This window comes from Podarcis melisellensis (genome assembly GCF_964234715.1).
Source record: "Podarcis melisellensis genome assembly, chromosome: 10".
Lineage (NCBI taxonomy): Eukaryota > Metazoa > Chordata > Lepidosauria > Squamata > Lacertidae > Podarcis > Podarcis melisellensis.
The window spans coordinates 76,535,277-76,560,792 of record NC_138542.1 but is presented as its reverse complement, the minus strand read 5'-3'; the positions used below and the strand labels follow the sequence as shown (position 1 = coordinate 76,560,792).

Genomic DNA, 25,516 nt, shown 5'->3' with positions numbered 1-25,516 from the left:
CTTTCCATGACTCTCAGTGTTCCTTAGGTACATAGAAAGCTGCTTTACTGTACTGAGTCAGACCATTGACCAATCTGCCTCAGTAAAATGGCTTTCCAGGGTTTCAGACAAGTTCTGCAACTTCATTCTCCATAGCAGATGGCAGGGCTGTTCAAGGGGATCTTGGCTGACCTCCTGGCAGTGGAGTTACTGGTGCTTACCAGGAGCGAGAGGGAGAGGTGGCAAGGGCAGTCAGTGCAGTGCAAACGCAGCACTGGGAGTGCAGGATTGGCTCACTCATTGTGTTTGCTAGAGTTGCCATACGTCTGGAATTTCCTGGACATAACTGGCATTCGGCCCTCATAAACAGCATCCGGGCAGAAATCTGCAATGGCCAGGGAATCCAGACATAGGGCATCCCATTTCAGAAGTTTTTGAAATATGGCAATCCTAGTGTCTGCAGACCTCCCCACTGCTTTGCCCCTCCCAGGAATGGGAACTGTGGGAACTGTGCTGCTGGGAAGTCAGGTCAGTTATAATATAGGGTTGCCATACGTCTAGGAATTCCTGGACATGTCCTCTTTTCGGGGTCCTACATGCCCATCCAGGGGGAACTTTCACATTTTACAGTAAATGTCCTGGATCTGGGGTTAAAAAAAATGTGCGGGGTGTGTGTGCTCTGGTTCAGGCTTTGGTGTGGGCACAGGTGACCCAGGCTCTGGCTCTGGCCTGGCGGTGGGGGGGGGGGGCTATCGGGCAATGGCCCTAAAAAACCTCAAGAACTTTTTGTGCCCATATTTCTTGAAATATGACAACCCTAGTATAATAAGTTATCAAACTAACAGCAGCACTGACTGATTTCAGTGGGATATAATTGTGCATAAATGAGTTGGAAAGCAGCCCGCGAACTTGGACATTCCTGGCTCTATGCCTGGATTACAAGGGGGTGGATGCTTCTTAGAGAGACCTCTGTCTGTGCTTCTTCCCTGCAGGAGATACCAGTCACAGAACGCCATGGGACTTGCAAATGAGACTATGGTGACAGAGTTCATCTTGATTGGATTATCCGAATACCCCAGAGCTCAAACCATCTTCTTCCTCTTCCTCTTGGTAGTCTACCTCACTAGCTTTCTTGGCAATGGCCTCATTATCATGCTAATCATTGTGGACCCCAGGCTTCATACTCCCATGTATTTCTTTCTGTGTGCTCTATCTTCTATAGACATCGCCCTCATCAGCAATACAGTTCCAGAGGTCTTGGTCAACTGCTTCATTTACAGGCCTACAATTTCCTTCTACAGATGCCTGTCCCAGATGTACATTGGTCTATTACTTGTCTCCACTGAGTGTGTTCTGCTTGCGCTCATGGCATATGACCGCTTTGTGGCTATATGCCAGCCCTTGACTACATGAAGATCATGAGCTGGAAATTTTGCCTTTGCCTCGTGGCTGCATCTGTGGGCTTTCCTTTCCTGATAACTCTGATCAATGCACTGTTGCGGCCTACTGACTTCTGTGGACAAAATGTCATCAATCATTTTGCATGTGAGCTGGAGTCGTTCCTCAAACTGGCTTGCTCTGACATTCATGCTAGTGAGCTCTTTATGCAAGCTGCCAGCATCTCTATTTTAATACCTCCCTTTGGTTTCATAGTTGTGACATATGGGCGCATAGGCCTGGCTGTACTGCGCATCCGTTCAGCACAGGGTCGCAAGAAAGCCTTTTCCACCTGCAGCTCTCACCTTGCTGTCGTCAGTGTCTTCTATGGCACAATCATGATCATGTACTTGAGGCCACAAGGGAAATCAGTTTCTGAAAAGGACAAGCTCATATCTGTAGCATATGGAGCTTTGACACCTATGCTCAACCCTTTGATCTACAGCCTGAGAAACAGGGATGTGAAGGGTGCCCTTTGGAAACTGGCTGGAAGGAAAATATCAGAATAAGTATCAAATGGATTGCATTTGATAGTGGGCAATTTCTGATAACAAGAGGAAGTTGTGGTAAAGAAGAAGAGGAGGAGGAGGAGGGGGAGGAGTTTGGACTTGATATCCTGCCTTTCACTCCCTTTAAGGAGTCTCAAAGTGGCTAACATTCTCCTTTGCCTTCCTCCCCCACAACAAACACTCTGTGAGGTGAGTGAGGCTGAGAGACCTCAGAGAAGTGTGACTAGCCCAAGGTCACCCAGCAGCTGCATGTGGAGTAGGGGGGAAACGAACCCGGCTCACCAGATTACCAGTCCATCGCTCTTAACCACTACACCACACTGGCTCTCTCAGTGGGACAAATTACACCCTCACTGTAGAGTTGAAGCAAATTAACCTTTCCTGTTCAGCCTAAGTAATTTCTGTGATAAAAATTGTGAAGGTTCCCAAGTCTGACAACCAGGCAGACACCTTTGCTGCTCTATGGAAAGCCTCCCAGCTTAACTATGCCTTCAAAACTTGGGAACACATGAAAAAAGAGATATGCTTATTCAGTATAAGAGAAAGCCAGTTGAGGAGGAACAGTGTGAAGTTGTCCTTTTGTTGAACAAAATATTCCAATGACCAATGTTGTCTGTCCTGAGAAATGCTTAGCTTTGATATACAGAAGCAAACCAGTTTTCAGTCTCATTTCTGTTCTTATTGGAATTCCCCAGCATCTTTACTCTTCCCACAGCTCTATTTCCATGTCCAGGAGCAGAACAACCACTGGATAACCCCCAGACCCACGTGTGTGTGTGGAGTATCAATTCATTAGGCTTCAGAAAAACTGAATTTTTAAAATGTCTCTACTTTTGATACATATAAAGACCTTCAAGCCAGGCTATCCTAATTTTGTACCATGAGCTGTTATCTTTGTCTCGCAAAAACACAAAAACACTTTCCGGAGTGTCTGCATAAGAAAGGGAGACGTGCCTTGCTTCATGTCCTAAACTCCCTCAAGGTAAACCCATATAAGGAAAGGAATAGAGAGTTCTTTGTGAGCTTGCTTAGTGTATATGCAATTAAGGAAAGACCATAAATGGTATACTAATAGGGCAATGTAGCCTAGGATAGGAGGGATTTTGCCGCAGTCTATGCATATGTAGTGCCTTAAGAGATAACAGAAATGTATATATGAAGGAGCCCCTCCCTTTTCTCAGGGCTCAGACTTTGGAACTGATTCCTCTGAGTCAGCTTGCTGGCTAGCCAAGTAATAAACCTTTTGTTATTCTTCATTCACTGCGTGGAGTTTTCTTTCAGCCAAAACGCTGCTATTTTGCAACACTTTGTTAAGAATTGTTGCAGGAAAAATCCGAGGGCTCTCTTGGACAAAACAAAGACACCAACCAGGATAACTTGGAGCAAAACAGCAGCCTGTAGGCTTGGCCTTTATTGAACTGTTGCAACAGGGTGTTCCCCTCACGTGCAGAAGAGAGGAAAAGACCCAGAAGAATAGTGTGCAAGGTCTTATAAAAACTTTTGAAATTCCCCTCCTCTAGATCAAGCCCACCCCCAGAAACATCATGCATACATTACAGAAAGGAGGGGCTGAGGGAGGCATACATTACAGAAAGGAGGGGTTGGGGGAGGAGTTGTGGTGGTAACCTGAGTGTCTTGTCACCTGGCTGGTTCCTCCCTTCCCCCTCCCCCTGAGTCACTTCCAGGAACTTCCAGGAGACAAAGGGAATTTTGCAGTTTCCTGCCCCCTGAGGGAAGATCTGATCAGTGTCCTTTGTTTCAGTCCATGTTGAATCCACTCCCATATGCAAGTTCTTTGTGATCTTGATTGTCTTCTGTCTGGGATCATCAGGGTTGGCATGGGCAGGGCTCCTGTGGATGTGCTGAGACGGTGAAGGGATTATGGCTGACCAGGACTAAGCCACCCCCCTTTGTTAGTTCTTGTCATATGGAGTAAAATAAAATGGAACAGTGCAAATCCGATGTATGGTTGATTTTCTATGAATTTATAACAGAAATGTGGTGTATATAGTGTGTGAGTGTGTAGTTTATACAAACAGAATGATTGGGGTGGGGGGGTTCCTGCTACAGTTCCCCCCTTCGGAGATAAGATTGCAAAGGTGGTTACTTTGCAATCCTTTTCTCCGCACAATTTAAGGTGGTAAATATTAACCTGCTATTCTCCGTCCCAGATGCGTGTGTCCATGTGAACTTGAAAGGGACTTGGATGTCATGCTTCTTAAGGATATTTGTATAGAAATATAATGGTGTAACAGTGCACATAGTTAGACACAGGATATCACGTAAAATTAATATTTTGTTGCTCAGTTACTTGTGGTATTTTAGCACCTTGGAATAAATATTTTCTCAATAGTGCCATATGCTTTACATTTAGCAGCAAGGTCCACTAATGACTGAAAGATGCAGTTTGCTTTACCCTCCCACCATTTTGTGTTCTCAGGTGTCAAGGTAGCTCTTCTGTGGTCTCACACCGGCCTGGTGTAACAGTAGTAGCAATCCCTGGTGAATAGGGCTTTCATATTGACCATGTTGCCTGGCACTCATCACAGCTGGCACAGGTTTGGGCACGTCAGGAGTGAAATGTCCTCGCCTGGCCATTCTATGGGATTTTATTATTATTGGCTATGGTCTTGCAGTCATGGGACTTGCACTTAAAGGACCAAAAAGCTAATTGCAGCCTGGATACACTTGCCCAATTCAAACTGAGTCTAATTTGAATTTATCTTGCCCCATGGTTCTCAACTCTTCAAACCAATCTGTTAAAAGAAAACCATTCTTAAAAGGGCACTTGTCCAAATAAGTCAATTTAACTCTATAAGGGATTCTTCCTGCTAAACCAAAGCATATTCACTTTCATGTATCTTAGAAGCTTCTCATTGGTAAAGTGAGTTTTTAGCACATTTTTTAAAAATGGGTAGGGAAGCTGGCAGAGTGCCAGGTGAAACAACTAAATGTAGTTATAAATTTATCTGATTCTAAACATTGGACTACATAATAGCCTGATCTGTAAAAAAAAGCATAAAATGTATGAGAATGCTCAACTGGGGTGTAAGGAATAAGACATTAAACATAAAAACAATTACACACAAAAATAGCCACAAATAGCCCCCCCATTTGTGGAAATAACACACTGTCAGACACATTTCAACATTCCCACACAATAACACATAATACAAAACAAACTAATTAAGTATCAGTTACATATCTTGAGACAATTGTGATATTTTTACGCATGTATCTTGAGGTTCAAAAGTCAGAAAATGTCCTTGCAATTCAACTCCACCCCCCATTTGTCAGCCCCACTCCCCTGGCAGTCTATATCCTTTGAAAGAGATAGCTGTGGCCACTTTGAAACTTTGGTGTCTTCTTGGATCTGTAGTAACACACTTGTAGAAGTGATATCCTGTAAGGGGTTAGGGTTTGTTTTTTGTTTTTTTTTAGGGACTTAAAAAGACAGTTAGAAAAGGGAGAAGCAAAAACCCCCTCCCCAAGAAAATCTCCTTGAGTTATTAGCTGCAAATCATAAAATCTTAGCATGTTAAGCATTTTACTCATTTTAATATTATTATCACATTTTCATATAATTACTGTTATTATCTGCTAAGTTTGTTTGCTTTCCTTCACTTAGTTTTTTGTTGTTGTTGTTTTTTCCTTCATATTATTAAAAAAAATTACTCCACATGTAAAAAAATACAACAAAGGTTAAAAATAAAAAAGAAAGCCAAAAATTAGATTACCAGTCAGATGAAAACACACTTGACACAAAGATATCAGATTTAGAAAGGAATTATTATTAAATAATACAAAGATATTATCAGAACCACAGATTACTACTGGACTGAAAGAATGAGAAAACAATGGAAAAGGGCTTAAAATGACTTTCAATATGTGATGGACATGTCCCCAAAGTAAAACACACACACAATGACCTATGAGGAACCAAAAATAATAATACTCAGGCAAAAGGTAAACAAATACAATTCCACAAACAATGTTTGGTTGTGCTTCGATTAATTTCATAGACATCATGGAAAAACTGATTAAATAAATGAAAAGAGATTATTTGTAACTTAAAGTGTCCAAGCCACAAAGAGATGGAAGTCACTAATACAGCAGGGATTCAGACTTGTTTCACAGAACAGGAAAGAAAGTTGCTGTGGGAGAAAAGAAGGGACAAACACTTTGTTATCGGGGTTCACATATCCTGTTAAAAGGGAAAATTATTTCATGTGAGAAGTCTGTCAGGAGATGCTGTTCCTAAAATGCACACAAAGTCTGTGATTTTAATCCCTTGGGGGAGGGGAGTGCTCTGATATTTACCTGTGAAAAGAATTTGGCATGTTAATCATGTTAAGATTTGAAACTACTTAACACCTTTTGTCTTATGTAGCCCCTGGAGCAAAAGAGACATTAAGGGTGATTTCCCTCAGTGGCTCCAAGTTTTTTTTTACATAAGGAAATTTGGATACATTTTCCCCTTCAGCCCAAGCTCCACTCACTCCCTACAGTTCCCCCTCCTTCCTCTATCTCTCTCCCCCCTTTGTTGCTGATCTAGCCTCTGTGCATGTGCCATCTCAGCAAACCTTTTATACTATTGAAAATGTTGAAACCTTTGGCTAAATTACCATTTGAATAAAAGAAATGAAGGGTAAGGAGTAGATTTAAAAAAATAGGGTTAGATTTTTTAAAAAAACAAAAAAGAGAAACTGAGCAATTAAAGTATTCAATAAAGTTAGCAATTGTAGCCCAAGCAAAAAGGACTGCTTCCTTTATGTACAGGAAAGGGCTATCATTTTGTGTGATTTCCCTCTGGTCATTCACGGAACAATGCCACGCCCTTATATATGGGAAAAAATGGCCAGAGAGTCAGAATTTATAGGATTTTTTTAACATTCTCAGTCATTTCAGCCTTACCATTTGCAGACAAATTTTTCTGCCCTTTATTTACAGGATAAATGGTCAAGACTCATATGTATTTTATGTGCTTAAACTTTGAATTGACTTTGAAGTTTGATTTTTTTTAATAGTAGAGAAAATGATAAACACTGTAATCACTCAAATGCTTGAAATTACCAGTTCTGCTTCAAAACATCACGGATTTTACCTCTCACCTTTTTTTTTTTAAGTAAAACAAAGAGCAAAGTTGGGCTGAATTTCAACTCATCACATGCTTGCAGACACATGGCCCTCCACACAGCCACAAATTGGTAAAGCTAAAAGGGACCCTTGGGTCATCTAGTCCAACCCTAAATACAGTGTTCATAGCAAGATTTTCAAAGCAAGATTTACACTACCAAAAGGACATATACATTTGAGTACAGATTTTCAACTGTGAAAGGAAACATCTATGCTCGTATCATGTACTAAGGAAGAGAAAAAGAAAAGTAGCCAACTTTACACAGAACCGTTTTAGCAGATCTTGAGATAGTTTGAGTTTGCTTCCTTCAAGTTCCTAGAGAAATTATCTTTAAAGGAAGATTGAAGTGAACATTTTTCCTAAGAGGGAGAGGATCTCTTATAAAGCATAGTTAAAACAGCCATAGATTTGATTTAAAAGGAATACAAAAGTGAGTTTTTCCTGAACTTGCAGAGGAATAGTAAGCCTAATCTATGCCCCCCCCTTTTGCAGTTTCCTTTAAAGGAAGCTTACTTGGGAGTAAATTTACCTGGCACAGAAGTAAGAAGGAGAAAGGGGAAAAAACCCCTGAAAGAGACAGAATGAAACAAAGGGGCATTTTTTTAAGAAAAGAGGCTAGGAAGACTGATATCAGGACTGGACTCAGATAGACAATTTTGCTGGCTATGGAAGCTTCTACATTTAATACCAATTTTAATACCAATTTTTCTTAGAAAGAACACATTTTTATAGGCAGACGCTTAATGAAATACATACACTGCATTTTAGCTTGAGAGAGCAGTTGGCTCTACTAGGCTTTTGCAGCAGAAACATTAGTTTCTTCACAGCACATTTCAAAATACTGGGAAAAAATACTGGAACACGGATATAAACTCATAAACTCAAACGTTGCAACATAACATTATCCACCATCAACTTAAAATCATACTCCTCACTCAAGCTACTTGGAGGAAGACTCATTGGAGCCTCTCTCAAATAAACATTTGCACACTTCATTCTCAATTTTTTTTGTCCTGTTTAAGATTGATAAGGCCCAACATGGCTTCCTTAGATTTAAAAAATTTTTTTAATCAAGCTTGCAATTTAAAAACTATGTGCATTTAAGAGCAGTCTGTGGATGTCGGAGCCAATGTAAACACAAACACTTTAAATATTTCCAAATCTTTGAGTACATCTCTTATCCTTTTTTTTTCTTCCTTTTTTTTGGAAAAACTAAGATCTCAAATGCGTGGGCTCCCAGGCTGGGCTATTATATCTACTGCCTTCTGAGCACCATTAAATTTACGGTTTCATGTTCTAGCTTTAGGTTCTAGTTTAACAACACAAATTTGATGTGTTCAGCTCTCCCTAAGGGTTCAAACCCTGATTTTGTTGAAGGATCCCTGGGGTGGCCACTGTGCCCTGGGTTCCAGGTGGTGGGCCTAAGCCACCCACTAAAAGTTACAATGGTCTCGTACTTTGCACTTGGAAAGACCATTTTGCCCCTTTATTTTTATTTTATTTTTATTTTTTTTTCCCAATTGGAGATGACAAGCTGGAGGGGCATATTAGAATCCTCTCTGGGGCAAAAAAGGCTTCATGGAAGCTTTGTTGCCAGGAGGAATCCAGTTAAGGTGTTTAGTGAGCTCCCATTCTCTCATATGTTATTGTTAGGCTTTTTTCTTTTCTTTTCATTAACGAAGTACGCTAAAGACAGAAAGAGTGGACGCACACACATAAGGGAAGAGGGGCAATGGGAAAGAAAGGGGGGACAGACAAAAGATCCTTTCAGTACTCGAAGTATCCTTGACTAACACAATTCCTACTTATCTATAAACCACGAATTAATTTCTGGAAATCTCAAACCTGAACCTGAAACAAAACCACGGGTCTCTGCCCGGAAACTAAACCATGGGTCTCTCTCTGCCCGGAATTCCTTTACCTCAGCGCTGCTTACAAGACTAATCCTAGTGTGGGGCCCCAATTCCCCCCTCTACCCTCCACGACAGCCTCCTGCCTAGCCTTTGAGACTAAGTTCAGAACCCCTACTGGACGCTTGCGCAGTGCAATGCCAGATTAAGGCCCGAGAAAATGAAGGTTTGGAAAGGAAACAAACAACCTTGCGTTCTGACGTACCCGGGTCATCCCTAACAAAGGTCGCCAGGCAGCAGGGGCGGCTTTGTTTGCATAATAGACGAGAAAAGAGAGAGAGAGAAAAAAAGCTTGGATGGGCGCCTCTGGACGACTCCGAAAGAGGGACGTCAGAGAAAAACAGTAAAGAGCCACGCTTTCCCGGACTCAATTCCAAGACGGAAAATGGGGGAGAAAAGGGATAGAGAGATCAAGACGTTCCTGGACGACCCCGAGGGGGAACGTCGGAAAACAGCAAAGTACCACAATTTCCCCGGTCACATACCGCGTAAGAAATTGGGGGGAGAGAAAGGGAAAGGTTTTGACGTTCCTGGACGACCCCGAGGGGGAACGTCAGACAGTAAAGTTCCGCAACCTCCCTGGCCACTTTCCGAAAGGGGAGAATCGGGGAGAAAAGAATAGAGGAAGAACGTTCCTGGCCGACCCCGAGGGGGAACGTCGGAAATTATAGAAGGAAAGTCTGGCTGTCGTGAGGACGTTACTTCTCCACCCCCCTCCCAATGTATTTACTTCAAACCATACTCACGTTCGAAGATGTCCCCCGCGGATCCCGGGATCCTTTTCTTTTTTAGCCGGCTTCACCTCGCCTTTGCTCGCCTGGTTGGGCTTTTGGTGACGATTGATTACCGCCCGCAAAGAGGAGGCAGGGAGAGGAAGAAGGATCCCTGGGCTAAGGTTGCCCAGTGGCGCCCGATCCCCTCTGTCTCCCCTCTCACCTCTGCAGGAGAACCAAGTGTCCCTGAGAATGGTCGCCAACTGTTGCAGGAAAAATCCGAGGGCTCTCTTGGACAAAACAAAGACACCAACCAGGATAACTTGGAGCAAAACAGCAGCCTGTAGGCTTGGCCTTTATTGAACTGTTGCAACAGGGTGTTCCCCTCACGTGCAGGAGAGAGGAAAAGACCCAGAAGAATAGTGTGCAAGGTCTTATAAAAACTTTTGAAATTCCCCTCCTCTAGATCAAGCCCACCCCCAGAAACATCATGCATACATTACAGAAAGGAGGGGCTGAGGGAGGCATACATTACAGAAAGGAGGGGTTGGGGGAGGAGTTGTGGTGGTAACCTGAGTGTCTTGTCACCTGGCTGGTTCCTCCCTTCCCCCTCCCCCTGAGTCACTTCCAGGAACTTCCAGGAGACAAAGGGAATTTTGCAGTTTCCTGCCCCCTGAGGGAAGATCTGATCAGTGTCCTTTGTTTCAGTCCATGTTGAATCCACTCCCATATGCAAGTTCTTTGTGATCTTGATTGTCTTCTGTCTGGGATCATCAGGGTTGGCATGGGCAGGGCTCCTGTGGATGTGCTGAGACGGTGAAGGGATTATGGCTGACCAGGACTAAGCCACCCCCCTTTGTTAGTTCTTGTCATATGGAGTAAAATAAAATGGAACAGTGCAAATCCGATGTATGGTTGATTTTCTATGAATTTATAACAGAAATGTGGTGTATATAGTGTGTGAGTGTGTAGTTTATACAAACAGAATGATTGGGGTGGGGGGGTTCCTGCTACAGTTTGTAATAATCTCAGAACGATCTACTGCTTCATAATAATCCAGTGAAAAGACACAGGGCCTAGAGGTCAGACTTAGATCTTATGTAATAATGGATATTTCTCTCTTTTACTTATTTCCTTTCTTGGTTGTGTAATCCTTATCATGAAGCCATAATTGCTTTTGTTTATGATTATCTACCTTATGAGAGAATATAAAAAGACCACAGCGCCACCCGCATCCCATTGTGAGGGGAATACGTTCCATCAAATGAAAGATTGGAAGAAAGAATAGTGAGGCAGAAGAAAAGTAAATTTATGTTGCTAATATGTTGGTGGTGCTTACCATATAATTTCCCTCCTTCCTACCGTGTTCATAATATAGTCTTATTTAGATTATGAAATAATAAAGTCCAAAATGTTAATGTGAAGTATGTTCCCCCTGGGTTCAATTACATACCATTACTTGTGGGATTCACCTCTGGGCTTACCTTACTTACTCCAGAAGGACCTATAATACAAATGCAGCTTACGAAAAAGGGAAAGAAAATGAGAGCAAAATACTTACATTCTTTATCTCAAGGACTAAGCAGGACTCTTCCGTTTACATGGAAGTGAACTAGATTTCAATTCATTTCACTGACCTTAAAAACAAACATCACCCTCTTAACACCAACTTTCCCGCTACAACTTCTTTGTGTTCTGGGTCTGTGATGTATTGTGGGGAGCATATTGTTATAAACCTCTCAGATCAACATTAGGAGAAGTACCAGCAGGTAAGCATTTTAGTGAAAAGGGGATGACCATGCTTTGACTTTTCAGTAGTATTCATACTGTTTCCAACACTTGGCCTGATGAAGAATCAGAGGCATAACTATTCAGGGCTTTGGGAGTAAGTGAGCTTATTATCTGCATGTAAATGCTACATCTGTAGTTCAGATTCAGTAGCTCTATAGCAGGGACAGGGAACACTTGGCCCTCCAGATGCCGCTAAACTACAATTCTCATCAGCCCCAGCAAGTCAAGCTGGTTTGTGCGACTACCTACAATTGAGATGGTAATCCTATCTCAATTCTTCTTTCTTTATTTTCTTGATTACCTGACTAAATAGAACTGAAAGGTTGGGAGAAATTTGTGTTAAAATTTTATTTTGGGAAATGGGCCACTTATTTTTTTTTTTTAAAAAATATTTATTAAAGTTTCAAAAAGTTACAAAAAAAAAGAAAACAGAAAATACAAAATACAGAAGAATAAAAACAATTAAAAACAAGTCAATCTTTCCATGTCTTGTCTTTCATTTACTTGTTTCCCTGACCTCCTCACACCTCCCTTTTTTGTATTCTAGTTCAATTAGTTATTTCAGCAAATCCTTTCCATCTTTACTTTTATCTTAATAATTTATCTTAATATATTGTAACTTTACATTCTCACCTATTCATATTCCCATTTTACTTAATTCTATAACATTACTGCTAAAACCACATAACTTCATTCCGGCATCCTTCTAACATTCCTTAATTTTACAATGTTTCTGTAAATAGCCTTTAAATTTCTTCCAATTTTCTTCTACCGACTCTTCTCCCTGGTCTCGGATTCTGCCAGTCATTTCCGCCAGTTCCATGTACTATTCCATTCTTCCCGGGTGGGTAGATCTTGTGTCTTCCAACACTTTGCGATAAGTATTCTTGCTGCTGTTGTAGCATACATAAAAAAAGTTCTATCCTTCTTTAACACCAATTGGCCGACCATGCCCTGGAGAAAGGCCTCTGGTTTCTTCAGAAAGGTATATTTAAATACCTTTTTCATTTCATTATAGATCATCTCCCAGAAAGCCTTAATCCTTGGGCACGTCTACCAAAGGTGAAAGAATGTACCTTCAGTCTCTTTACATTTCCAGCATTTATTATCAGGCAAATGATATATTTTTGCGAGCTTGACTGGTGTCATGTACCACCTGTATATCATTTTCATAATATTCTCTCTTAAGGCATTACTTCATACCTGTGGTCCATAAACTCTTGGCCCAATCTTTTATTAATCAATACTTTCCTGTGTAGCCTTATCACATGTGTTTCTTGTAGGCAAATCAAGTCCAATTGTTCCTTTTTTAATAAATGAAAGACTCTTTTCCTTTTTTAAGGGGAGTTAAGTCCATTAGTATTCCAGCTTAGTAGTTGCAGAGCCATGATGTAGTTACTCTGATTTTCCTCCAACTGCACCAAGTGCTTGCTCTTGTTCTGTCAGTGGTATTGTCACTTTCTTTGGACAGTCCAATCCGAAGGGTAATCTTGCTATGTCTAGTATTCCTCTTTTTGGTAATCCTCTGTCCAATGCTTTTTGTTCTGGTCCTCTGTCTGATGGTTTTCTGTCCAATGCTCTTGGCTCTTCTCCAGATTCTTTCTGCAAATCTTCTCCGTAATCTTTCAAAAAAAATTCTTTATTCTCTACTGATCTTATTTTTATCTTTCTTCCTTTAAAGCTAAAAGATAGGGGAAATGCGCCACTTATACGTAAGACTATAAGTTTACAACTTCTGACTGCCAGTGGAGGCAAAGCATTTCCACAGTGGGTGGTTTGTTTGGGTTTTTTGTCCTTTAAACATATGCTCAGATATTTGTCGATGAGTTTATGACTTCCACAAGAATTCATTTTTTTTTTGACAGGGTATCTACTGAAGAAGGAATGGCTATCTGGGTGTTCCATATAACCTTTTTGATTTCTTAGGTGTGCATTAATGTGGGTTTTGAACAACACACAGCAGATATCTTCAAAACCCAAAGCAAAGCAAAGCAAAATAGGCACCCATGGTCCATACATTTGTCTTGGCTAGGTCTTCTGTCTTGGATAGAGCAGTTTTTTAGGGATGACCAAAATTGCATACCTCCCACTGTGACATATTTCTAAATACTTCATTCTTTTCACCCTGCAGGAAAATGTTATGGCTGCTGAAAATGAGACTGTGGTGACTGGCTTCATCTTGATTGGATTATCCGAATACCCCAGAGCTCAGGCTGTATTCTTTTGGTTCCTCTTGATTGTCTACCTCATTAGTGTGCTTGGCAATGGACTTATTATCCTGCTGAGTATAAAGGATCCTGACCTTCATACTCCCATGTATTTCTTTCTTTGTGTCCTCTCATCACTTGACCTTATCCTTACTAACAATGCACTTCCAAATATTTTGGTCAACTGCTTCATATACATGCCCACAATTTCCTTCTCCGGATGCCTGCTGCAGATGTACATTGGTTTGTTAGTTGTCGCAACAGAATGTATCATCCTGGCCATCATGGCATATGACCGCTTGGTGGCTATCTGCCAACCCTTATACTACATGCAGATCATGAGCTGGAGAGTTTGCATAGCCCTGGTGGCTGTCCCTGTAACACTTTGCTTCCTCTGCACCGTAGTCACAGCCCTGTTGCAACCTAGGGACTTCTGTGGCCGACATATCATCAACCATTTTGCATGTGAGTTACAGTCATTCCTCAAATTGGCTTGCTCAGATACACGTATCAGTGAGTTATTTATGCATATTTCCAGCCTTTTTCTCCTAATACCACCGTTTGGTTTCATAGTTGTGACATATGGGCGCATAGGCCTGGCTGTACTGCGCATCCGTTCAGCACAGGGTCGCAAGAAAGCCTTTTCCACCTGCAGCTCTCACCTTGTTGTCGTCAGTGTCTTCTATGGCACAATCATGATCATGTACTTGAACCCACAAGGGAAATCGGTTTCTGAAAAGGACAAGCTCATATCTCTATTGTATGGAGCTTTGACACCTATGCTCAACCCTTTGATCTACAGCCTGAGAAACAAGGATGTGAAGGGTGCCTTTTGGAAACTGGTTGGAAGGAAAATATCAGAATAAGTATCAAAATATGATGATAAGGCCATAGCTTTCAATTAGTTTTATTAGCATAGGTCTGATCTGAAGATACTCGAGGGAAAATGATGTCCTTCACCCATATTTTTTGTTAATGACATTTAACCAGCCCCTGTTCCATTATAGCTCTCAGTTCTGTTAACCAGTTTCCCTCCCAGACATTCATGTCCCCTAGAAGTGCCCCCCCCCCACATCTACATCCAGAATTGAAGGAAACTGCAGCAAGCGGTGACAGCTCTGGACTTGACTTAATTTGAAACCTTTTCCAAATCATATAAATGTTTGGAGTGACAGAGTTTCATTAAAAAACTGTATGTTCTCTCCTATATTTATGGCATAGGGATTTTTTTATTTCAGCAGGTGAACCATTTTGGGTTTTTTTTTGTTGACAGAAAATTTTGCAAACCATTTTTTTATATTCTGAGCATGGCTGTGTTGTAATAGCCTTATATGTTGGAAATATCAAACCACCTGATATTTGTTGACAGAATATTTTTGATGTAATTCTGAGTTTCCTGCATGCCCATAAAAAACTTAGATATTCCTATTTTTCATTCATTTGTCACTCATTGTCAGGGGAGTGCCATTGGGACAGGGGAGGGAGGCAGGGGGATACAGAGAGCCTCCAACGCTTCTGAGGAGCAGCTCCTTGTCCAACGGTGGGGAAAGCCACACCTCCAGTGCAGCAGAGGGGGAAGGGGGAAGCTAACTGAGAGCCCAAGCGCCTCACCTAGCCTGGCCAGCCGGGAAACAGGCACGCCCTTTTGTCGCCCAGTTTGAGCAGAGGGGTGAAGTGTAAGGAGGGGAGGCAGAGTTTGGGGTGTCTAAGTATTTATGCTGGGGGAGAAACCAGAAGGGGCCACTCCCGGAATCTGCAAGTGACTAAGACGGACATGAACTTTGGGGTTCTGCACTGTAAATAGTTGCACAAATAAAAAGCTGCAAAAGACAGGTTGGAGTCCTGCCTGGTTACTCGTGAGCAACCACATCACCACCTGACACTCCTGTTTAATATAATAGTATTAGAAACAGAATATCTGTATTTTTTATAAAAGAGCTTCTTCCTGCCCCTGAGAAATTTAAACTTTCCCAGTTTGATAGATCTATTTTTATTTCTCTAATTGATTTGGAATGATTGACTTGACTTAGATCTTCCAAATCTCCAGATTCTCAGATATCCAGCTGGGGTCTCCTTTAATCTACACTTTCTGTTTCCCATGTGTGTTACAAAGTTAACTGGCTGGCGCTGTCCACCACCAGCCACATCAGCCCCCCAGGGAACAGTGGGCAGTGCCCACTTAGCCAATCGGAGGCAGGGGCTTGGGGGTTGCAAGCAGCCTGCCCCTACCCTACTTAAGAGGGCGGCCAGGTGTGAGGATCGTCGTGGGATTTTTCCACCCACCTAGTCTTTAAGGGCCCATCCATGGGGGGGGGGTGAGCACGTTGCCTATGAGCCTTGCTATGGTTTATTCAGTCGCCATATCCAGGGCCAAGGGACTTTTCTCCTGCAAGCAAATAGGCTAGCTTGCAGGTTTTTGCCTACCTCACATCAGCTTTCACAACTTTGGCAAATAAGGCATTGGTCTGGATACAGTGGTACCTCGCAAGACAAATGCCTCGCAAGACGGAAAACTCGCAAGAAGAAAGAGTTTTCCATTTTTCGAGGTCCTTCGCCAGACGAATTTCCCTATGGGCTTCCTTCGCAAGACGAAAGCCCATAGGGAAACCTCCGGGGACAGCGGGGAAGTGCAGCGCGTCTTCCCCACTGTCCTCGGACCTCCTCTGAAGGCTGCCGGTGGGGCGGAGAGACCTTCTCCCCCCGCCAGCCTTCGGAAGGCTGCTCCAAAGGCTGGCGGTGGGGCGGAGAGCCCTTCTCCCCGCGCCAGGGAGGTGTGAGGAGGTCAAGGAAACAAGTAAATGAAAGACAAGACGTGGAAAGATGGATTTGTTTTTAATTGTTTTTATTTTTTCCTGTATTTTGTATTTTCTGTTTTTCTTTTTCTTTTTTTTCTTTTTGTGATCTTTTGAAACTTCAAAAAATATTAAGTTAAAAAAAAAAGAAATCGTGCTCCAGAGGCATGGCAGCAGCACGAGGCTCCATTAGCTAAAGTGGTCTTCAGGTTAAGAACAGTTTCAGGTTGGACATCCGGGGTGGCGCCTCCCTCTGAACTGGAGGGACCAGCTCCGCACGAAACGGGCGGATGAAGCCTGTGACCATGGGACTCGGCGGGCACCTTTAGCGCCCCCCCCAACCCACTAAGGAACCCACCAATGGGCTCCAAAGTGAAGAGGGGAAGTGGCGCGGTGCTGAGAGTCATCGGCTATTTCCGTGGAGCGAAGCCGCATAGTTGTTGCCAGAGAGCGCTGCCTTTTTCCTGGAACAATTGGGACTTTAAAACAACAACCCGTGAGTAGTACGGAAATTGGATTCTTTAAATATCTTTAAATTCGACACTGATCGGGGAAGGTCCAAACAGGAAGTCTGCCTCCCCTTTCTGTAAATATTCTAAAGCAAAGAACCTCCAACTAAGGTCGTGGAGAGCTTTATCTTTTGCAAAAGATTTTAATTCTACCGATTGAGATCACAAGAAAATTTATTTGGAACCAGGGGAACCTGCGGGAGAAGAACTAAATTTAAAAATTGATGTGCCCCCCCCCCCGGACCTGGGAGTGGGCTGTGGGAGCCGGCTGATGAGCAATTGAACAATTTGACAGCTGTCAAGTTAGCTGTCAAGATACAAAAAGAGGACTTTGTCTCTGCTGCTTATATTGGCTACAAGTTTATGTTTTAAAAGAAGGAAGGACTGCTACAATTTAACGTATGGAACTTTTGGTTTTGTGCTGAAAGGAGTAAAAAGAAACTTAAATCCCCCTAGAGGGAGTCTTGGGACATTGCATTAAGAACCAGCTGAGAAATTGTTTTTTGACCTTGATATGCTTAAGAATGGCAGCTGGTAAGGAAATCCAGTCTGAACTGAACAGGACTTTCTTTCTCTTGGGAAAGTTGCAAGGTCAAATAGGTGTTTTGACTACAAATGTTACAACTTTGGGCACAAGAGCTAGTACTAGCAATGAACTTGATAAGAACTTGGTACAGGAATTCTACTTAACTGAACAAACAGAGAAAATTGAGAAGGAGAATAATGTTGCCTTTGAAGAGAAAAAAGGGGGGGACTCAACACTGCAGATGCAAAAGGTGAGCTGCAACTTGAGGCTTGACATGATGGTAACAAGAAGAAACAAATTTCTGAAGATGGAAGCCTGGCCTGAATTGGAAAATGAAACATGGAGAGACCTCCTTATCTGGAGATCATATGACCCTTGGATTATAAATTTGATCCAGCTGGAAGTTGGAGCTATGGGGACATTTGGAATTCAAAGGAGAATGAAACAAGATGTGGAATACCCTATAGGCCTTATCTTCAAGTATGTAGGCCTGGCTGAAAGAAACGTGGATGCTGCAGGGTGGGAGTCTCCCCGAGATTTGGTCTTGAATATTAAAGACTATCAAAAAGACTGGCAGAGGAGTTATGAGAGAGATTTAAGAGCCTCGGACATAAGATCACCGGGTTGATGGTCTTATTTTGAGATTTGTTGGGGACTGAAACCGGGAAGGGGGTATGGGTGGAACGAAAAATGGGAATTTAAAGTGTACATGTCAGGGGCTCAGGAGCAGAGGCACAGGAGAGGGAGGAAATGGAGAGCGAGGGGGAGGAATCCGAGGGAAGCATAGGCGATGACAGTGATCCGAGGAATTCCCTGAGTCTTTCCAGTGAATCGGAAGATTCGCAGAAGGGGGCGCCCATGGCCAGCGCAAGGGGAGTGCCAAGGGGGACACCCCAGAAGGAAGGGGCCAGCGGGAGCTCAGAGAGCAGCAGTTGGAAATCAGGACCAGCTTCCCCACCAGAGCGCAGTGGGGGGGAGGAATCCCAGGTATCGGGACCAGGGTGTTCACCACCAGCGAGAGGAGATGAGTCAGGATGAACCACGCCTCCATCGGAGAGCGCGGAAACGGTCAAGAGGAAAGTTGGCGCCTGGGCGCGCACGCCAAGTTCAAATGTACAGGCGAGCGGCACAGCAGGTAGCCCGGGTAGGGAACCAGGTCCTAAAGCCCGCCGAAAGGAGGGACAAGAGTCAGGGGGGTCAGCGTCAGAAGAGTCCAGAAAGGAGGAGACCCCGGGGGGCAGAAGGACCCAGAGGAGGAAAGAGCAACGGAAGAGGTGGAGTAAGGCTAGAGCCTTAAACTGGTGTACAGGGGGTGGAGACTCAGACGGAGCTTCGCCGGTCTAGGTTCTAAGACGTAGAGCTGCACGCTGCGGCTTGTAAATGGAAACTGAACTTCAATAAAGACTTTTGTACATTACCACCGGCTGGCGTTGGTCCTCTGTGAGCTGGGACCTGGAGGCAGCTCTGACAGTACATAATATAAGTTGCTTTTTTGTTTGTTTGTTTGTTTGTTTTTTGTCTTACTTTTAGGAGAATTGGAAATTCGTGGAAGGGAATTTTCTTTCGACCTTAGGGAAATGTTTTAAGAACAAGTACCATTATATAAGTTTGGGTGAGAGTTAAGTTTGGATAAAATTAAAAAGTGGTTTTTAAAAATATGGTAAAATTAAGGTTTTTGTTGATAAGTTGTTTGAGAAAGGAATTGGATAAGGATTTGCTGAACCAACAATTTGAATCAGAATACAAAAAAGGGAGGTATGAGGAGGTCTGGGAAATAAGTTAATGGAAAATAAGTAACAGAATTTTATGTGTTTTTAATCATTTTTATTTTTGTATGTATGTTATTTTTTATTTTTTTATTTTTTTGTATGTATGCTACTTTTTCTTTTTTTCTCTTTGATTTTTATTGTATTACTATTGGAAACTTTAATAAATATTCTTTTAAAAAAAAAGAACAGTTTCAGGTTAAGTACGGACCTCCAGAAAGAATTAAGTACTTAACCCGAGGTACCACTGTATTGGCTTGTCCACGGGAAGTGAATCAACAAGGCTTCATGGTAACATAGTGGCTTCAATGTTCTCTTGTTGAGTTGCCCTCACCTCTTGAGTTGCCCACTACTCTGCCAGGAGTCTTCTTCTTTGGCGATCCCTCGTAGCCGAGTAAGATTGTCTTCCATAAACATGGTTTTAACAATGAGTCCATAAGTGATTGTGGAGGCCAATTCTGGATCCACACGTCCTTCCACAGTGGGGACCTTGGTTTCCAGGCGGGAGTTCCTCTTGGCACAGTTCTCCCTTGCGTCCTGAGTTCAAGCATCTTCAAAGCCCATGACACCTTTGGTGAAGGCTGTTCTCCAATTGGAGGGCTCACAGGCCAGTGTTTCCCAAGATTGATAATTTTGGCATCACTAAAGTCTGCTGGGATCGCTTCTCTTTCCCAGATTTTTTCGATTAGCTTGTGAAGTTGTTGTGCAAGTTCGATTCCACCCACTTTGAAAATTTTAGCAGGTATCCCATCAGGTCCACTGGCTTTCTTGTTTTTCATTTGGTTAATAGCTGTACACAACTCTCCTATATTTGGAGATACTGCAAGCTCGTCTCTAATTTGTTTTTGTGGAATTTGTGAGAGGACTTCAGCAGCTACGGGGGAGATGCAGTTAAGGAGATGTTGGTAGTGTTCTTTCCAGAGCAGTGCAACAGCTTCTTTATCTTTTAGAAGTGTGGTACTATCTGCTGAGTGTAGGGGGCATATGCCATGATTTATTGGCCCATAGATGGTCTTTGAGGCTTTAAAGAAACTCTGTACATCATGAGTGTTGGCTAAGTGCTGGATCTCTTGAGCACTTAGATAAAGGTAAAGGGACCCCTGATCATTAGGTCCAGTCGTGGCCGACTCTGGGGTTGCACCCTCATCTCACTTTACTGGCCGAGGGAGCAGGCGTACAGCTTCCGGGTCATGGCAAACCAGAGCAGCACACGGAAACGCCGTTTACCTTCCCGCTGGAGCAGTACCTATTTATCTACTTGCACTTTGATGTGCTTTCGAACTGCTAGGTTGGCAGGAGCAGGGACCGAGCAACGGGAGCTCACCCAGTCGCGGGGATTCGAACTGCCGACCTTCCAATCGGCAAGTCCTAGGCTCTGTGGTTTAACCCACAGTGCCACCCGTGTCCCCTTGAGCACTTAGTATAAACCTATTGGATATAGGTAACCCAGATCAGAGGGAAGGAGTCCCACAATGAAGTCATCTAATCTGCTTTTTTTGGAATTGGGCAGATTACTCAAGCTATGTGATGAAGCCATCCTTTTCCTCCTTTTGATCATATTAGGGAACAAACACTGTTCTTATATAGGGCAGCAAAATTCCAGATTCTATGGAGTCCTGTCTAGCTGCTAAGCCAAAAGTGGTGTCTTTGCTGTTGTTAAATTAGGCAAGCAGTCAATAAGCAGTAGAGGCACAATAGTCTTGCAATAATTTTGCAGGTGTCAGCAAATAACTTGGCAGTGAGACCTTAAGTCATAAACTATTGAGTTGCAGTGAAGGCAATAACATCTGCAAAACAACAGGCAGACGCAGTGGCAGAGCAGTAAAACAGTAAAATTAAGCAAGAAAACAATAAAACACTAAAACCAGTCCATAAAACAATAAAACTTAACTAAAAAATCGGAAACTCAGTTGGGGCTGCTGGCGCTGTCAACATCTGACTGGAAGTTTTGCATTTTATGATTCTAATAGCAGAGGTTCACAGAGAGAGAGAGAGAGAGAGAGAGAGAGAGAGAGAGAGAGAGAGAGAGAGAATGAGAGAGTTATATAGATAGATTGATTGATATTTCTTTCTTTGATGGTGTCTGTATGGTTCTGTCATGGCCTTGGGCTAGTAAAATAAAGCTTATCTTCTGAAAGGTTCTTATCAGGTAGCAGGTGGGCTGCCTGATGCTGGATACGTACATGCCCAATGCCATAGCCAAACCTACTGTTTCCTGTAATCAATAAAGCTGTGGCTTAATTCTGTCTGATCACTATTGATCCAGAGTGGATTCCAATGTATAGCTAGCAGAGTAAAAACTTAAACACACTGCAGGATTCCCAAAAAAATAGACCAGAGGCAATTGTATTTCATCCAGCAGAACTTTACTGAGGAATGATGAGGAATGGTGGAATGGAGGAGAATAGTAGGTCAGGCTTAGCTCGGAAAGAAGGAGATGTGAGAGCCATCTTCAAATATCTCAAGGGCTGTCTCATGAAAGATAGAGCAGGCTTGCTTTGTCCTGCTCTGGAAGGTAGGGCCCAAACCAATGAATTCTAATTCCATGAATTCTAGGATTCTATGATAAATGCCATTTTGTTCCATTTTGACCTGGCATTGCTACCCCCCACTCTCACCAACTGCCCCCCCACCTCCTTCTGATCTGGGCCAATGCCCAATTCCACTCTGCTGCTTGGAAGCAGCTGCCTGTTACTTCACACACCTTTGCTGCCTGTGGACATTCGATGCTCATGGAGCAATCTTTGTCTGACTTGGAGCCAGACGTGGTGAGGAAACAGAACTTAGCGGTGTGACCACAGGCTTCCCACCTGGCCTGCTGCATTGTGCACTTCAGTCTCTTGGGAAAGGATGCTGAAGACATCCCATGTCTGTGTAGGTTGCAAAATATGAGCAAATGCCCTGTAAATTTCACAGGACAGGACACAGCACAGACCAACAGCTCACAACTGGCACTAATAATCCTCCCCCAGAATAATATGAGAGCACGATCCTCACTTTGGAGTGCCCCTCTTCTGAGCCCCCCTCTCTCTCCCACAGACACACAACAATGCACACAATTTTATGCCAATGCCTGCCATTGCACTACAAGTAAAATACAAGCAGCACAACACACACATTCAGACCAGTTCAGAAAGCAGCAGGTTGGTGATCAAAGAGCATTCGGGGGAAAGAGAGGATTGTACCTGCCCTTCCTTTGGAAAAACGGATATAGAGGATGATGGATGGCATGGAAGACTTTGGTGCTGGAATGACTGGGTTGTTTCCAAGGCTGCTGTCCTGTTCAGGCAAGAGATTTCTGCTTGGTATAGGACATTTCCCTCCTCCCCACTGAAGACTCCCCCAGGCAACCTCAAAATCTGCTCTAAAGATTGGAATGACTCTCCAGAACAGATGTGGTGGTTCCTGGGGCAGAGATGGGTTTAGGGCAGTGTTTTCCCACATGAGGTGTGGGGTCGGGGTGCTGAGTTTTGTCCTTGCACCAGGCACCACTGAAATTTGAAAGATCAACGTCCACCATTGTCCAGGGAGAAGAGAGGAATCAGGAGTCAATTTGTGAATTTGGAGACAAGCCACTGAGTTGCAGATGGTGGAGAGAAAGCCCAGGCAGAAATGATGGTATGAGGTGTGGATCTGAAGGTCTTAGCATGAGAAGAGCCCTGAAATGGACCAGCCCAAAAGCCTGTCTAGTCCAGCACTCCTTGCTCTCTCCCACAAGCTCACACTCTCTTTTGTAAACCAATAAGAGGCTGTTTTCACAAGCAAGTGGCATAGAAATATAAAAACTCCCATCAGCCTCAGCCTCACATGGTCCTGCATGGGGTGATGAGAGTAGTAGTCCCAAACATCTGGAGGGCACCAGGCTGGTGAAGGCTGTGATGTGACCTGTGTCCAGCTCTCCCATCATCCCCTTTGGTCTCCATCCCAACAAGGACTTCAAGACTTGCGTTCTCGCTCTCTTTCACAGTGGACATTTTTTTTGTTGTCCACCAGCATTACGCTTTCCATTCTGAAGTTGGGAATGGAGTAGTTGCTTTGGAAGACGCTAATCAGGCATCTAAACCACATGACCAGTCCAACAAAGTTGATGTTGAAGAATCATTGTTTTGACACTGCTGTGGGGGCAATAGAAAAGAACCTTCAGCATCCAAAATAAACCAAAAATGGGAAGTAGAAGAATGACATATGGCTATGAATTTATTTACAAATACTGTAAGCCCATTGGTGTTTTGGCCCTCATCAAACTTTGAAATGCAAAGTTGAAGCAAAGTGTAAGAATCTCTGAGAAGATATGCCTTTCATTAATTTAATATAATATAATTTCTATAAAATTTTCTCTTTTGCAATTTAGAATATTCATTTAGACAATCTTAAAATATCAGTGACTTCCCGTCTTCTCTCTCCATGGTTCATTTTGCATAGCATAAATCCCTGCATATTTTATCTAAACTAAACCATTCATTATTCCATTATTATTTCCATCAAAATTTATTTACACAGTTGAATTTATCTTAATGCTGCCAACATTTTCAAGTGCACACAATTTCCCCCATATATTAAAAAAATGTTTTCCAATCTTCTTTAAACAAATATTCTTCTTGTTCTTTTATACTATAAGTTAGATCCTCAAGCTGCCACATATTCCATCAGTTTAAGTTACCATTCTTCTTTGGTTGGGACCTCGCTTGTTTTCCATTTTAGGGCTGCCATAGTGGCATACATAAATAACCTTTTTTGAGGTGTCAAAGAAGATACGTCTTTCCTTTTCCCTGCTATTTGTCCTCCAAATATGGAAAAGGAAAGGATGCTAAGAAATCACACTGGCATTCTTCAATGGATTGCTTGCCAGTGGGGTCCTCTTTGTGTTTTTGCCAGGGAAATGGAAGACATTAAATTCAGCTGACATTTAAAGGTCGCCCAACTAATTTGCACTTTCCACAATGTTATGTGAACCAGAACAGAATCATCCTTCCAAATTCACTCTTCTTTGAATTTTCCAAGGCAGTTCTCAGGTCACATAACGGGTACCCAAACACACACAGTGAGGTACCAGTGCCACTGATAACCCACAAGGAAGAGCCTTTCAAAACCATCTAATTTTGTGGCACTATCTCTTGTAGGAGCAAACTCCATTCTTTAACTATGTGCTGTGAAGGATCTTTTTTAAATGCATTATCTGAAGAAACCTTAACTCTGCAAAGGGCATAAGGAGATCCCTGCTGGATCAGACCAGCAGCCTACAAGAGTCAACCATTGTTGGGAATGGTAACTAGAAGTCTACCAGAAACACACATGTGAGAAACAGCCACACCCTCTCTTGTGATTCTGAGCAACTGAAGTTCAGAGACCTACAGACTCCAGCAGTGGAGGGGAGACAGAGCCCTGGGGGCCAGGAGCCCTGATAGCCCTCTCCTCCAAGAATGTGCTTTTCCTCTATTAACTTCATGGTAAAGTCAATGCATTGCTGGGAAATTAATTCTCCAATGCCATAGTTTCAGAAACAACTCTCTCTGCTTCTCTTTGTCAGTCAGTGACACTAGCCTGGTTTGTGGTCATTCTTCCATAGATGGTTTTGCACAAGAGAATTACTCAAATCTGGACGGCTCTTCTCATGTTCTTCTGCCCCGCAGGGTTTGTGACATCTATCCTGTAAAAGACATTTGGCTTCCCACAAGGTTTCATCAGTCCTCCATCCACCCATAAGTAGAGGAGCCTCTCCTTCCCCAGACAACTGCTCTTCCACTTGGCTTCTGGCATCTCCAGGATTCCCACCAACCTCCAGCCATGAAGATCTTCTGCCTCCTCTCTGTCGCCTTCCTCCTCCTGATGCTGGTGGCTCCAGGTATGGCCTTCTTCTCAGATGCTTCTTCTCTGAGCTCCACAGCTCTCAGCTTTATTCCTTTTAAACCTGCCTCTGAATACAAGTTGCTGGGAATTCCAAAGGGATGGGTAGGGAATTCTCTTGCCCCTCAGTCCCCCTTGAGAGCGTCCCAAATGGGGCATCTGGTTGGCCACTGTGAATCTGAATTGGTCCCACCTCCCTGCAGAGGGGAAGGGTCACAGAGAAGTCCAGTTGCACCAGGAAGTGATCTGACCATGGCACTTCTTTTGTTTTGCTTTTTCTTAGTGTCAGATCACCCACATCCATAGAGGAAAACATCAGTTCTAAGGCTTGTCCGCAGCTATGAGTTGGGCCAAACTTATTCAGGGACAGCCCCATGGAGACCATGTTTTCCACGA

At 43.1% G+C, this 25,516-nt stretch overlaps 1 protein-coding gene and 1 pseudogene across 2 annotated transcripts; both read left to right on the top strand.

Annotated features, from left to right (window-relative positions):
- The first annotated feature begins 977 nt into the window (after window positions 1-977).
- LOC309379544 (olfactory receptor 13H1-like) lies at window positions 978-1,942 on the top strand (annotated as a pseudogene). The gene has a single exon. The product of its transcript is annotated as an olfactory receptor 13H1-like (transcript).
- Window positions 1,943-11,260: 9,318 nt separating this feature from the next.
- Window positions 11,261-14,549, top strand: LOC309379543 (olfactory receptor 13H1-like; the record flags this gene model as incomplete). Its single annotated transcript, XM_081928787.1, has 2 exons — window positions 11,261-11,454; window positions 13,608-14,549. Exon 2 carries the CDS (start codon window positions 13,617-13,619, stop codon window positions 14,547-14,549), a length of 933 nt encoding a protein of 310 aa, XP_081784913.1. The 5' UTR covers window positions 11,261-11,454; window positions 13,608-13,616.
- Window positions 14,550-25,516: the final 10,967 nt, after the last annotated feature.